Source organism: Enhydra lutris, unplaced genomic scaffold (genome assembly GCF_002288905.1).
Source record: "Enhydra lutris kenyoni isolate GAN:26980312 unplaced genomic scaffold, ASM228890v2 scaffoldscaffold3, whole genome shotgun sequence".
Taxonomy (NCBI): Eukaryota; Metazoa; Chordata; class Mammalia; order Carnivora; family Mustelidae; genus Enhydra; species Enhydra lutris.
In genome coordinates, this window is record NW_019154087.1 from 13,096,285 (window position 1) to 13,109,558 (window position 13,274).

At 37.2% G+C, this 13,274-nt stretch overlaps 1 protein-coding gene across 1 annotated transcript in view; it reads right to left on the minus strand.

Annotated features, from left to right (window-relative positions):
* The window catches only part of LOC111156296 (bifunctional heparan sulfate N-deacetylase/N-sulfotransferase 3), a 160,111-nt gene that overhangs the window by 107,977 nt on the left and 38,860 nt on the right, over positions 1-13,274 (minus strand). The window contains exon 3 of the mRNA XM_022517076.1: positions 5,511-5,665. Within this exon, the coding sequence (XP_022372784.1) occupies positions 5,511-5,665 (155 nt within the window). The remainder of the gene's footprint in view (positions 1-5,510; positions 5,666-13,274) is intronic.

Below are 13,274 nucleotides of genomic sequence, written 5' to 3' on the forward strand. Positions count from 1 at the left end.
CTCATCTTCTGTTTGTTAGGTGCTAATCACTGTTTGCAATTACTTTACATGTGTATTCTCTTTCGTGTGGTTATGGCTGGAAGGGACTGGTCCTTGATTTAGTCTTTTTTTCTTATCTGTCCTTTCCTGACAAAAAGAAATCCATGGATCCTATATTTGATTAACATTAAAGAACACATTTTGCCTTATTTCTGAAGACCCTCTGTGACTGTTCTCTATGCCTCGAGGACCATAATTTGGGTTGTCAACCTGTAGTAAGGAATGGTATTTCCAAGAAAATGTCCTTTGCCTGGCACTTGAGTGAAGAATGAGAATGACCAAATTTCACTTCTGAGTTATTCTTTTAATATATGATGCTTTTCAGTTGAGAATTCTAAAAAAAATGTGTATAATTCCTGTGCATGTCTGTTCTATGTGTACTTTCAAGTATTTATACTTGTTTTAAGTACAAACATAATATTCATTTGTTCATTCATTCAAGTAATAATAGAATACCTATTATCTAGATACTTTCTTAATGGCAGAGGAATATAGATAGCAATGAATGTTATGTCATTCATCAAATCTGCCTTGAAAAACTATTTTCTTTTGAAAGCAAACAAAAGCAACAACAAACAACAAAAACCTAACTGCTCAGTTCCCAGTTTTTAATTTCTTATTAGCACTTTCTTTCATTCTATTTATGTATTTTCTTCTTTCACAAATTCTATTCTTCACAGATTAAAGAAGAAAATACAAAGTAATTTTCTTGTTCATATCCTTTCTTGCTGATTAATGTTGCTTATATCAGCAAGTCTTAGGCTTCTGAAGATGACAAAATTAATGTTTGCTGTGTTTAGTGCTCTTTATTAGAAATTGAGACATTTACACACTCTTATGTGCTGTTTACCATTTCTGTTTCTATTCTGTGGAGGGAAAAGGAGGCTTTCCATCTCACAAGAGTTTGAAAATTCTATCAGAACATTTTCACAAGACTGGTATGGAGGACACTGTTCTCATCTTCTTGACAAAATGTCAATGAAGGGCCATGGTGCACTTGAAGCCGCATATCTATTTTGGGCAGTCCCTGAAGTTGAAAGACAAGTATGGGCTCCCAGTGCTATCCGTACAGTGTTTGGTCTTCGATATCCTCAAGAAAAAAAGCACATTCTACAAATTCTAACCTTTTCTTGTACACATTTAAGTAAGGTGACATGTAGATTGATTACCCAAACATCTTGGCTTTGGAAGTTTATATGGAATACCACTCTGTGGTAAGTGACTCCAGTACTCTGAAACACTGAGTAACCAAAAAGCCAACAGTTATATGGCCAAGTGGCCAGCCTAGGGAGACATAACCCTTGCTCTTGTTTCCACAGATTGACAACTGCAATCTCTTATGCCATTTTAGGGTGAAATATGTTAGGGATATTTGTGTGATAAATAGAACTATACAGTCTAAGAACATAAAATACTGGGAGCTATGATGCTTAAGGACGATAATGTTGGGAAAGGCATATATGTGGGGAAACCTCAAAATTGAAGAGTCATATTTCAAATCAATCATTTCTAGTTATGGGGTCAGGACTTTAAATCTCTGGTAAAACATTTTCTGTTTGTCAGGGGAGCAATGGTATTTTAGAGTTTTTCAAAATCATACTTAAATTAACCAGGGCTGTGTATTTTAGTTCATTTTGCACACTGGGCTAAGTCTACTATTAGTAGGATTTGCTTAGAAACATGATTTGGTGGTTTTAGAATTATTCACAATATAATTTATGAACATTGTAATATCAACCTTGTGGTTTGCAAATAAGATAAAAGGCTATAATAAATAAGATCTATTACATTTCAAATCTTTTAAAAAAGATTTTATTCATTTATTAGAGAGAGAGGGAGAGAGAGAGAAAGGGAGATAGAGAGCATGAGGAAGGGGGAGGGGCAGAGGGAGAAAGAGAAGCAAATACCCCACTGAGTGGGGAGCTGAACATGGGATTTGATCCCAGGACCCTGGGATCATGACCTGAGCTGCAGGCAGATGCTTAAACAACCGATCCACCCAGGTGCCCCTCAAATCTTTTTTGAGTGGTAATTTCTGTTGCCTTGATCATTTATGCTTCAAATACTTACTGAGTACCTTCATGATATAGGAACTGCCATCCTGTGATGAACAAAATATAGTTCCTGCCCCAAGGCACAGGGTGAGAGAATGCTGGGTGAATAGACAATTGCCTGTCTCGAGTTCTCCCATGTGTTTCTGTGCCCGTTAGTATTTTTCATAGAAACACAAATACTGTATGGGCCTGTTGATCACCATATACCATCCCTGCTGACTACATGCACATTCTCTTGAAAACTGTACTCATTAGAACTTTTGCTGTAAATTTCCCTGTCAGGAATCAGAAGCCCTTCAGTATAAAACAGTGTATGAAAATTGAAAAAAAAAGTGTATGAATCACATGAATGTCCCATCACTATAACATGTGTTTGCAGTGGTTTGCAGTGTGTTTAAATGATTTTCTTCTCATTTCCATTGCCTCTCTGGCTTGAGTCTTCATTACCTAGTCCCCACATTATGGTCTCCTACATGGTCTTTTCCCTCATCCTCACCATACTTCAGTTCTTCCTGACATGTACATCTTATCCTTATTTCAGGTGTACCTAAATCCTATTGCCATAAGTACATTTTCCTGACCACTCCCAATGACACTTATTTATCTGAACGGTGGGGTTTTATATCTGTACAGTTTGGCACTAGGTCATGGAATATCTCATTTTGTTGGAGGATTGTTTTATGTGCATATTTTGCCTTCCTGGTATAGCAAAAAGCTCCTTCTGGATAGGGAGCCATGTCTTATGAGCTCTGACTAAACTGTCATATAGGTAAGTCTTGTGAGTGTCTTGTGAAGTTTCTCTTTTTTTAAATTTTTTTAAATTCTTTATTTAAATCCAATTTAGTTAATGTAAACTGTATTATTACTTTGAGGGATAGAGTTTAGTGATTCATCAGTTGCATACAACACCCAGTGCTCATGAAATCAAGTGCCCTCCTTAATGCCTATTACTCAGTCATTCCTTCCTCCACCCACCTCCCCTCCAACAACCCTCAGTTTGCTTCCTAGAGTTCAGCATCCCTTAGGGTTTACCTCCCTTTTTATTTTCATCTTATTTTATTTTCCCTTCCTTTCCCCTCTGTTTTGCTTCTTAGATGCCACATGAGTGAAATCATAGTATTTGTCTTCCCTTGATTTATTTTGCTTAGGATAATACTCTGTAGCTCCATCCATGTCACTAGAAATGGCAAGATCTCATTCTTTTTGATGGCTGAGTAATATTTCAGTGTGTGTGTGTGTGTGTGTGTGTGTGTCTGTGAAGAAGTGATATGTTACCACCTCTTCTTTGATCATTCATCTGTCAATGGACATCTTGGCTCTTTCCATATTTTGGCTATTGTGTACATTGCTGCTATAACCTTCCACTCTTTTCTTCTGCTCCTCGTCTTCTGGGACCCCTATTACCTAGGTATTGCTTCACTTTATGGGATCACTTGAGTTCTCTAAGTCTCCCTTTGTGATCCAGTACTTTTCTTTCTTCTTTTCAGCTTTCTTATTTTCCATCATTTTATCTTCTATATCATTGACTTGCTCTTCTGCCTCATTCTTCCTTGGTTTATATACTCCATTTGGGACTGCATCTCGGTAATAGCATGTTTAATTTTGGCCTGACTGGATTTTAGTTCTTTTATTTCTACAGTTAAGGATTCTCTAGAATCTTCTCTGCTTTTTTCAAGCCCAGTCAGTATCTTTATAATCATTTTTTTAAACTCAAGTTCAGACATTTTACTTATATCCATATTGATTAAATCCCTTGCAGTGAGCACTACCTCCTGTTCTTTTTTTGGGGGATGGGGTGAATTTCTCCATTTCATCATTTTTTCCAGAAAAGAATATAAGAAAGAGAAAAAAAAAAACCCGATAACAACAATAGGAAAAAAACCCAGAAACAAAACAACACAAAACAAAACAAAACAAGAAAAACAAAACAAAACAAAACAAGAAACATAACAAAGCAAAGAACTAGACTGGGTGTGATTTGGTCTGCTTGTTAAAAGAAAAGAGATCCCAAAACAAGAAAGAAAGAAAAACTTATATATATATATACAAAAATAAAATAAAGTACAATGAAAGGAAACAAATATATATAACACATATATAAAAATAAAAAATAAAAAGAATAAAAAATGAATTGAAAAAATAACAACTGAAAAAATAACACTGAAAGACTAAAGAATTAAAAAAAAACAACAAATGCTATATACTGTTTTCCCCAAGAGCTGAAGTTTTGCAGCCCTCTATGATCAGTAAACTTGTGTGAGCCAGTTGTTCCTGCTGGTCTTCTGGGGGCGGAGCCTGTTGCACTGATTCTCAGGTGCACTTGCCCTCTTGCACATGTGACTCTCTTGCCAGGAGGCTGGACTGTAAGCAGCTCCAAATTCCACTATGACGCTGTTTTGTTACCTGAGGGCTTTCAGCACTGATGGGTAGGATGATTATGGCAATGCCCAGCTCTCTAGCCCGGGAGCTGAAAATTCGCACCCCCCCCCCCCCACGCTTCACTGAGCCCTCACAGAAGAGCGATCGATCACTCGTCTCTCCCTGGTCTCTATCTCAACTCTGTTCACCCAGCCTGTGATGGAGCATTTTTATTTTAGGCACATGACTGAGTTTCAAAACTCCAAATTTTATGGACTCCTGCAGTGTGGACCTGTGCTGTTCCTCCTGGGGAGGGAGTGGTCTTGGCATGCATCTGCCTTTTGCCGGCCTGCTGCCAGGAAAGTGGTCACATGACTGCACAGCGGTTTGCAGTTTATGGCAACACTGAGCAGAGAGCTTGCACCTAGACTCACTGTTCTCAGTTGCTTCCCCACTCCTGTGCCTGGGAAATCTGCTGGACCCAGGCACCCTCATTCTTCCTGTGACCCCAGGGATCCTGAGACCATGCTGTCACACCGGGATTCTAGCCCGCTTCCCCACCTGAGCACCTTTATGCCCAGGACATCCCCCACGGTAGCAGATTCTAAAAGTTTCGCTTTTGTGTTCCGCTGCTTACCATACCGTGCGGTAGCCTCCTTAAGCACCCTCCCTCCCCTCCGCCATATCATCAGATGTAAAGCCCTGTATTCAAGTCTCTGCACCTCCTATCTTGCATGAAATGGTCACCTTTCTACTCATACGATTGCAGCATTTCTTTTCTCAGATGTCTCCAATTGATTTTGCAGGTGTTCAGAATGATTTGATAATGATCTAGCTGTATTCATTCGAGGGACCAGGCAAACCTAGGAACCCCTACTTTTCACCATCCTAACTCCACCCTTGTGAAATTTTTCTTAAATTAGACCCTCAACGCCTTAGGCATAGTATTGAGCATCCAATACAAATTCAAAAGTCACATCCTGAAAGGCTCCAATACCAGGTTTTTCTAATGCCAGTGTACACTACAGTTCAATGTAATATTCAAAGTGAGTTACTTACTAAAGCAAATTTTTTGTTGAGAATCATCTGCTCCACCAAAGATGACTCATTATGGAAGAGGTGAGGTTGCATATGGCTCCACATATGAGGAAACCACCAAAACTCATCCACAGACCCCAGAAGATGGTCATCGCCTTCATCTTCCTCTTCAGTTCCTTCAGGGGAAAAGGATTGTTCAGTTAATTCCAGTTACAATGATTGCCTATCACGCCCATGTATGTATTTAGAAGACTCCATTTATACTTTCTTTGATACACAGAAGGCTTTAAACATGAAATGTAATAAAGAAAAACTCGTTCCTCAGGGAACAGCCAGAGACTGTGATGAAACTCTTTTTAAAAATTTTCAACATGAGCCATGGGTATAGAATTACTGCAAAATGGAAATACGCAACCATTCCCAAGGATATTAGAACTCTTTCAGTATCTGTATAATCTGTAGTTTAGAGAGAATGGGGGGATAAGTAGGAAATGGAATCAAGGGAATGTGTACAAAGAAATGAGTGGCAGAGCTCCAGCAGTAGGTCATTCTGACATGGGTTGTGACACCCCAGTCACAATAAAGTAATTCCATATTTTATTTGGGTTCCTCATTAGCTCTGAGAAGAAGCTACTGAGTAGTTAGTGAAAACTAAGGCATAAATAAGGAGGAAAAAAGGAAATGTAGGAATTGTTTTTTGGAAGATTAGAGAAAATTGAAGGGAAGAAAGGAGAAAGGATGAAAGTGAAGGAAAGAGGCTGAGAAGTGGTAAAGTCGGAGTAAAGCAAGCCACGCTACTCCTTGGCGGTACTTGGGTTTCTCATGATTGTCCTGTCTCTCAAGTTCCAGAAGCAGACTTTCTGTCAAGAAACTCCTGTTTCCTTTAGAGTCAGCTCTGTTGTCATTCTTTTGTTTTTTCCTATTTGGGCACATTTTATTTCCTCTGTTTTCCCTGCAGTTTAGGTGAATGGGTGAGAAATTCCTCAATTTTAACTTGAGGGGGATAGAACTCCCTTGGTTTCTTTACCAAAGCCTGGAATGAGATCCGTAGAGGTTGCCTCACTACTATCCAGGCATATCATAAGATGATATTAATCTCCACAAAATTACACAACCACACTTAAATTTCAGCCACGACACTGCATCTAACAAGCTGCTAGGATATAGAATAGTAGATTCTTCCAATGACGTTCCCTCTGCGTGGAGAAAATGCTCTCTTGTATTTTCAAAAATTTCATTTTTAGGATATGATTGGTTTTCAATAGTGCCCTATGGGCTAAAGAGGGAGGGCAGACTGCTCTCCTGGCCCAGCCAGTTGTGTCTGCTACTACTGCTCTTCTCTTCATTTTTCCCAAGAGAAGGAAGGCAGAGCCCATTGGAAGGAAAAGAATCAGATCCTCTGATTTACTGGGCGGTGAAAGTGACTTACCAAAGATAAAGGCATAGCACGAGGCTGCACAGTCCTCATTGATATAGGGACAACAAGGGTTAGTAATGTAGAATGAGTGGAATGACATAATTCTTCAACAAGGACAGACTTTAATTTCACTTTTATATGGTTAAATACTCAGCTGATATGAAGAAACTTTTTTCCTTATATATAAAAAGCACCTTTAAATTTAACCTATTATATTTCCCTAATTTTTTCCTCTTCATCACACATTCATGTTACCAAAATATAGTGGAACAAGGAGAGCCTTTAGAGTTAGAAGTTTTCAGTTTATTTGTAGCTTCCAACACATTCGAATTGTGTGATTGTGGACAAGTCACATAACTCCTTTAATGTCTGTATTTATGCAGGTAAACAATGGATAGCGATACCTATTTTATTCTTTTGGGGAAGGAAGTGGCACTATAATCCTGGCACATATTAGGTAATCTAAAATGCCTTTTTCCTTTCTTTTCATGTTTCTTACCCTTGTTCTCCTTGTGTCGTTTACGGGCCTCCTTGCGTTTTATTTTTTCCACGATGATACTGCATGATGTGTGGGGGGAAGATCTCACTTGGGTGTTATGTGGCAGATGGGACACTGCTCAAGAATTGACCATGCCATCATATTAACTGACTGACCTGATTAGTGAGTCACCTGATTAGTGAGGCAAAAGCATTCTTGGGGCTTCTGAGTGATTATTTTACAGTTCAAGAGAAACGTCTAGAGAGGAATGCAAGGGAATATGAATATATGGATTCAAGATTTAGAGTCTCTGATGACCCCAATCATTACAGGGTCTTCTTGGGTCCTGCTACCTTTTAGGTGATAAATATGGTGGCCATGGTGAAGAAGCATTTGTTACATTGACTGGTGTTGTTTAAATATGTGGTTTTTTGACATAAGGATGATGTCATTTAGTTTCCCCACAATTAAACATCTCTACTTACATCCAAGAGACTGTCCTCTTTCTTAACATTTTGTATGTCCTCAGGACACCATATTAGTTAAGATTACCATTGGTTACTTATGGCGGTTTTATTTTCCATTACTGAAAAGAAGCACAAGTCTCTGGGATTTCCCAGTAATCAATGCATTCCTGACTTCCACCTCCTCTGGATAAAGTGAATGTGGGTGGAGTGAGATGAGATTTCCTAGATTATGAAAACTCACCCCTCTACTGCTTTAAATCTCTATCCCCTATCCCCTATCCCCTGTAACTCCTATCTTTCCCTGCAACTTTCTTCTTATCTCTCCTTTGTTCATTTTTCTAGTTGGACTTTATCCATAGTTTCCTTATCAGGACAGTGGAAAGGTAGCTTTGGAAGGAGAGCTCAGGCATTCGTTGTCCTTTCCTGAATATCATGGTGCCATCTGCTATTAAAATAGTCATACATTTGAATCATGCAGAAATTAGACAAATGATGTCTGCCCTCTGATAGATTTATATAAATTCATAGTGGGCATAAATGTATGCCTTTCCCTTTTTCCTTTATAACTCTGATCTGATTTCATTTAATCCTCCTTTGGGGATGTTTTATATCAGAATTAATTATATTGAGAACAAGTGTCTATTGCTTATTACTTTAAACAGTATGATAAAAAGCAGTTGAAACATAGCTGTGGTTGGATGTCCTGGATGCTTGCCACCCCGTGATCTCCTAACTTTGCCCACCTTTGTTAGAGCTGGAGGAGGAGAGAACCAGAAATCAAATTCCTCAATTTTAAGTGTCATTTTTTAAGGTGTTAGAAAACTATGCTGAAATCTTAGAGTTATTGCAAATTATTATTTTATTATGTATCTATTTAAATAACTTATGTCTCATCAGTATCTTATCTTCTGTTTTTCCTGCTTTGATATTCAAAATCATCATTGATTGAGACTCTACCTTTTGTCAAGCATTGTGTTAACTGTTTTATAAGCATCGTCTCATTTAATTCTCACTAAAACCTTATGAGATAAGGGCTACTGCTAACTCTATTCTTCAAATAAGGAAACTGGTATTTAGAAAGGTGAAATAATTTGTCCCACATCACTGACAAGGTTGGGACAGAACCTGGTGTCTTACTGGGAATTTTCTTCTGAGTTGTGGGAGGTGCCCAAGTGAGGAAAGAGGAGAAATCTTTGAGAAACAACAAGGAAAGGCAGCAACTGGCTAGAGTCATTCTTTAGCATTCAGCATTGGACAAAAAACCGAGTTGCCAGGAGAATTTTCGTATATTTCTATTATGTTTGGGAAAGAAAGCTTTTAATTATTCTTAGTTTTTGCAGTGATTTTCTTTCACAACAAAACATGGTCAAATTTTATTCTCTGACTTATAAATTCTAACCCAGATTAAACAACTCCAAACTTAGTGCCCTTAACTATCATGAATTGAACACATTTGGAATTTAGAAAATAAGATCATCATTTAATTCAATATAATATTACTCTTCACATTGGTAATTAATTCTGTGGTACAGTTAGAATTTACCAATATTGTTGGTTCTCCAAGGTTTGGGGAAATACACAAACCTAAAGAACGTATAGATAAAGAGAAGGAACGCTTTGCCATTCAGCTTCCTTTATCAAGGATTGCCAGATAAGCAATAAAAATCCAGTTTATCTAACGCATAAGACTTGGGCTCTGCCTGACCTAAAGTTGAAACTATTTTTGACACTTAACTAGCTACATGACCTTGGGCCCCTCTAAATTTCTACTTAGAAAGCAAGGGAACATATTCTTTAACTCCTAGGCTTCATTGAAAAGGTACATGAAAAGTGCTTAGCTAAGTACCTACAATACAGTGTTGCTCACTAACAGGGAACTATGATTTTATTTCCTTCATCTCTTATGTTTCTGCACAAACCCTTCAAAAACTAAAATATACCAAACAAAATGGAAACCCTCTCCTGAAAGAAAGTCTTACTATGATGAATGTGCTGTTTTTCTCCTTCCCTTCAAGGTTGAATAGAATAGAATTTTTAACAGGAGAATGAATTACTCATTTAGAAAGAATTTTTAACAGGAGAATGAATTACTCATTTAGAAAGAAGACAATGTAATTCAATTAAACATTACAATTTCTAATTTTTGAAAGATTCAGAGTATTAAATTTTACATCTTTTCCCACTAAAAAGTGATTATATTGTTCAGATAACCCTAGCTAAGTTTTTGTGGAAGCTTTCATATCATACACAGATAATAAGATCCGTTCAAGCCTTGGCCTTAGCTTTATTCTGTGTTCTACTTTCCTTGGCTTGGGTAGTAGACATCCTTACTGTGAGCTGTGGGAAGGGTCCAAGTAAGGAAAGAGGACAGATCTTTCAGAAACAAAAAGGAAGGAGAACAATTAGCTAGAGTCACTCTTTAGCATTCAGCATTAGCCATAAAATAAGTTGCCAGAAGTATTTTCTCCTATTTCTATTATGTCTAGGAAAGAAAGTTTCTTTCTTTCTTTCTTTCTTTTTTTAAGATTTTATTTATTTGAGAGAGAGAGACAGAGAGAGTGACAGAGATAGTGAGAGAAAGCAGGAACAGGGAGGAGAGGGAGAAGCAGACTCCCCACTCCTCCTAATGTGAGGCTTGATCACAGGACCCTGGGATCATGACCTGAGCTGAAGGCAAACACTTAATGGACTGAGCCACCCAGGGGCCCGAGAAAGAACATTTCTAATTATTCTGAATATTTAGAGTGATTTTCTTTCACAACACAACATTGTCAAATTTTATTCTCTGAAAAATACTAATAGTTAAAATGAAAGTGATTTTATTTTCGCTCAGTCATTTGTTCATTAATTCATTTTCAGTAGCCACTGTCCTAGTTGGTGGTGTTAAAACAGTGAAGCCTTCATGGAGTGTTCATTTTAGTAAGGGAAGAGAGACAACAGATAAAGACAAAGTGCATTCAACACCCATTTATGATAAAACTCTTAGCCATCTAGGAATAGAAGGGAGGTTCTTTAAGTGAACAAAGAGTGTCTAGGGTCACCTGGGTGGCTCAGATGGTTAAGTGTCTGCCTTTGGCTCAGTTTGTGATCTCCAGGTCCTGGGATCAAGCCTGTGTTGGGCTCCCTGCTTCTCCTCTCACTCTGCCCCTTCCCCCTGCTCATGTTCTCTCTCTCTCTCTCTCTCTCTCTCTCTCTCAAATAAATAAATAAATAAATAAAGTCTTTTTTTTTTTTTTTTTAAAAGAGTGTTTACAAAATAGTCTATTGAAAGGATTCCCCTTGAGAATGGGAAAAAATCTACTGAGAGATTTCCCCTGAGGTCAGTAATAAGACAGGAGTGTTATCATCACCACTTCTATTTACTTTTGTACTGGAGATATAAGTTAGTGCAATAGGTAAGGAAAAAACAATTTGTAAGGCTCAGAAAGGAGGAAGGACAATTTTTAAAATCCAAAAATTACACGATGTATAGGTAGGAAATCCAAAAAGTGTCTACAAACAATAGAAATAGTAAATGAACATAGCAGAGTTGCTAGATGCAAGATCAGTACACAAAATCAGTTGTATTTTTACATATCATCAACAAAGAAATGGAAAATAAAATAAAAACAAGACACCATCTGCTACTGCATCGAAGACTGCCACCAAAGAATAAATCTAAAACCAGTAAAGTTTTACTAAGTGTAATTAAAGGTGACCTAAATGTGTTCAAGGATTGGAAGACTCAATATTTAGGATGGCATTTCTCCCTCAAATCAATAGATTTAATGCAATCTTAATCAAAATTCTAGCAGGTTTCTTTGTGGATACTGGTAAGCTGGTTATAAAATTTATATTAAAATGCAAAGGACCAAGAATTTCCAAGGCAATCTTGAAGAAGATGAACACAATTGGAGAACTTGCACCAGCAGATACTAATATTAGTTATAAAGTTACTGTAAATAAGAGTGTGATGTGGCATAGATCCAATGAGCAGGAGAGTCTAGAGTCCTCATATATGGTTATATATGACAGCTATGACACTATGGTGCAATGGGAAAAGGAAGGTCATTTCAGTACTTGGTACCGGTTAGATAACTTTGTGGAAAAAGAAGGTATCTTGACCTCTGTCTCACACATACACAAAAATCCATTCCAGGTGGATTTCAGATTTATAAGTTTTAAGAAAGTAGGAACATATTTTTATGATCTTACAGTATGCGAAGATGTCTCCAAAAAGATACAAAAAGTTGACCACTAAAGGAACAAAAAGATGAACTGGACTACATGAAGTATTTTTGGTCACCAAAAAACACCATCAGAAGTGTGAAAAGACAACCCATACAATAGAAGAAAATATTTGGAACACATATAACTGACAAAAGGCTCATTAAGAATATGTAAAGGAAAAAAAAGAAAAAAGAATATATAAATAATTTCCACAAATCAATAAGTAAAAGCATACAACCCTATAGAAAAAAAATCTCAGTTCACAAAAGAAGATATCCAAATAGCCCATAAATATATGAAACATGCTCAATTTTACTGCCCATAAGAGAAAAGTACCTTAAGCCATAACATATCTCTACAAGGTCACCAAAAAGGCTAAAATTAAAAAGACAAATAATATCAAATATTAGTGGGAATGTAGAATGACAGGAAAACTCATATACTGTTGAGAATGTAAATTGATAGAACCATTTTTGAAAAACTGTCATCTTCCTACTAAAGTTGGCCATAAGTGTGTTATATAACCAAAAATTTTACCTCTAGTTGACAGTCAACAGAAAAGAGTAGTTATGTTCTCTGAAGGATGGTACAAAAATGTTCTTAACATGATTATTAAAAAAAAGAAAAGAGCTGAAGACTAGGAAAAAAACCCAACCATCTACATTGGAAAGGAATGGAATAAAGAAATTTTGGTATACTCCCAACAATGGAATGCAACACAGTAATGAAAATGGAAGAATTACAGTAATATCTGTAAAACCAGAATAATGTTGAATGAAATGAGGTGGCTACAGAAGAGTCCTTACTGTATGATCCTTTTACACACATCTCAAAGCCGTGAGAACTAGTTTGTGATATTAGAAGTCAGGGTAGTGGATTTCTTTGAGGGAAGCTAGTGGCTGTGAGGAAGCACAAGGCGGTTTGTGGGGGTGGGATTTGGTACCATTCTCTCTCTTGATGTGCGTGCCGCTTTGTGAAAATTCACTGAGCACTACATTTAATACTTATGCACATTTATCTATGTAAATTATAGTTCAGTAGAAAAGGAAAGCTGTTAGGCCATTAGAACATGGTGAATAAACTTTCAAACCATCCACATATTGTAAATGTTAAAAAATGATATATTAAGTGGAATTGAATAATATGAAGAAAATAAAAATGGAGAGAGACATGGAATGTAGGAAGGTATGAAGAGAAGGAGGCACAATTTTTAA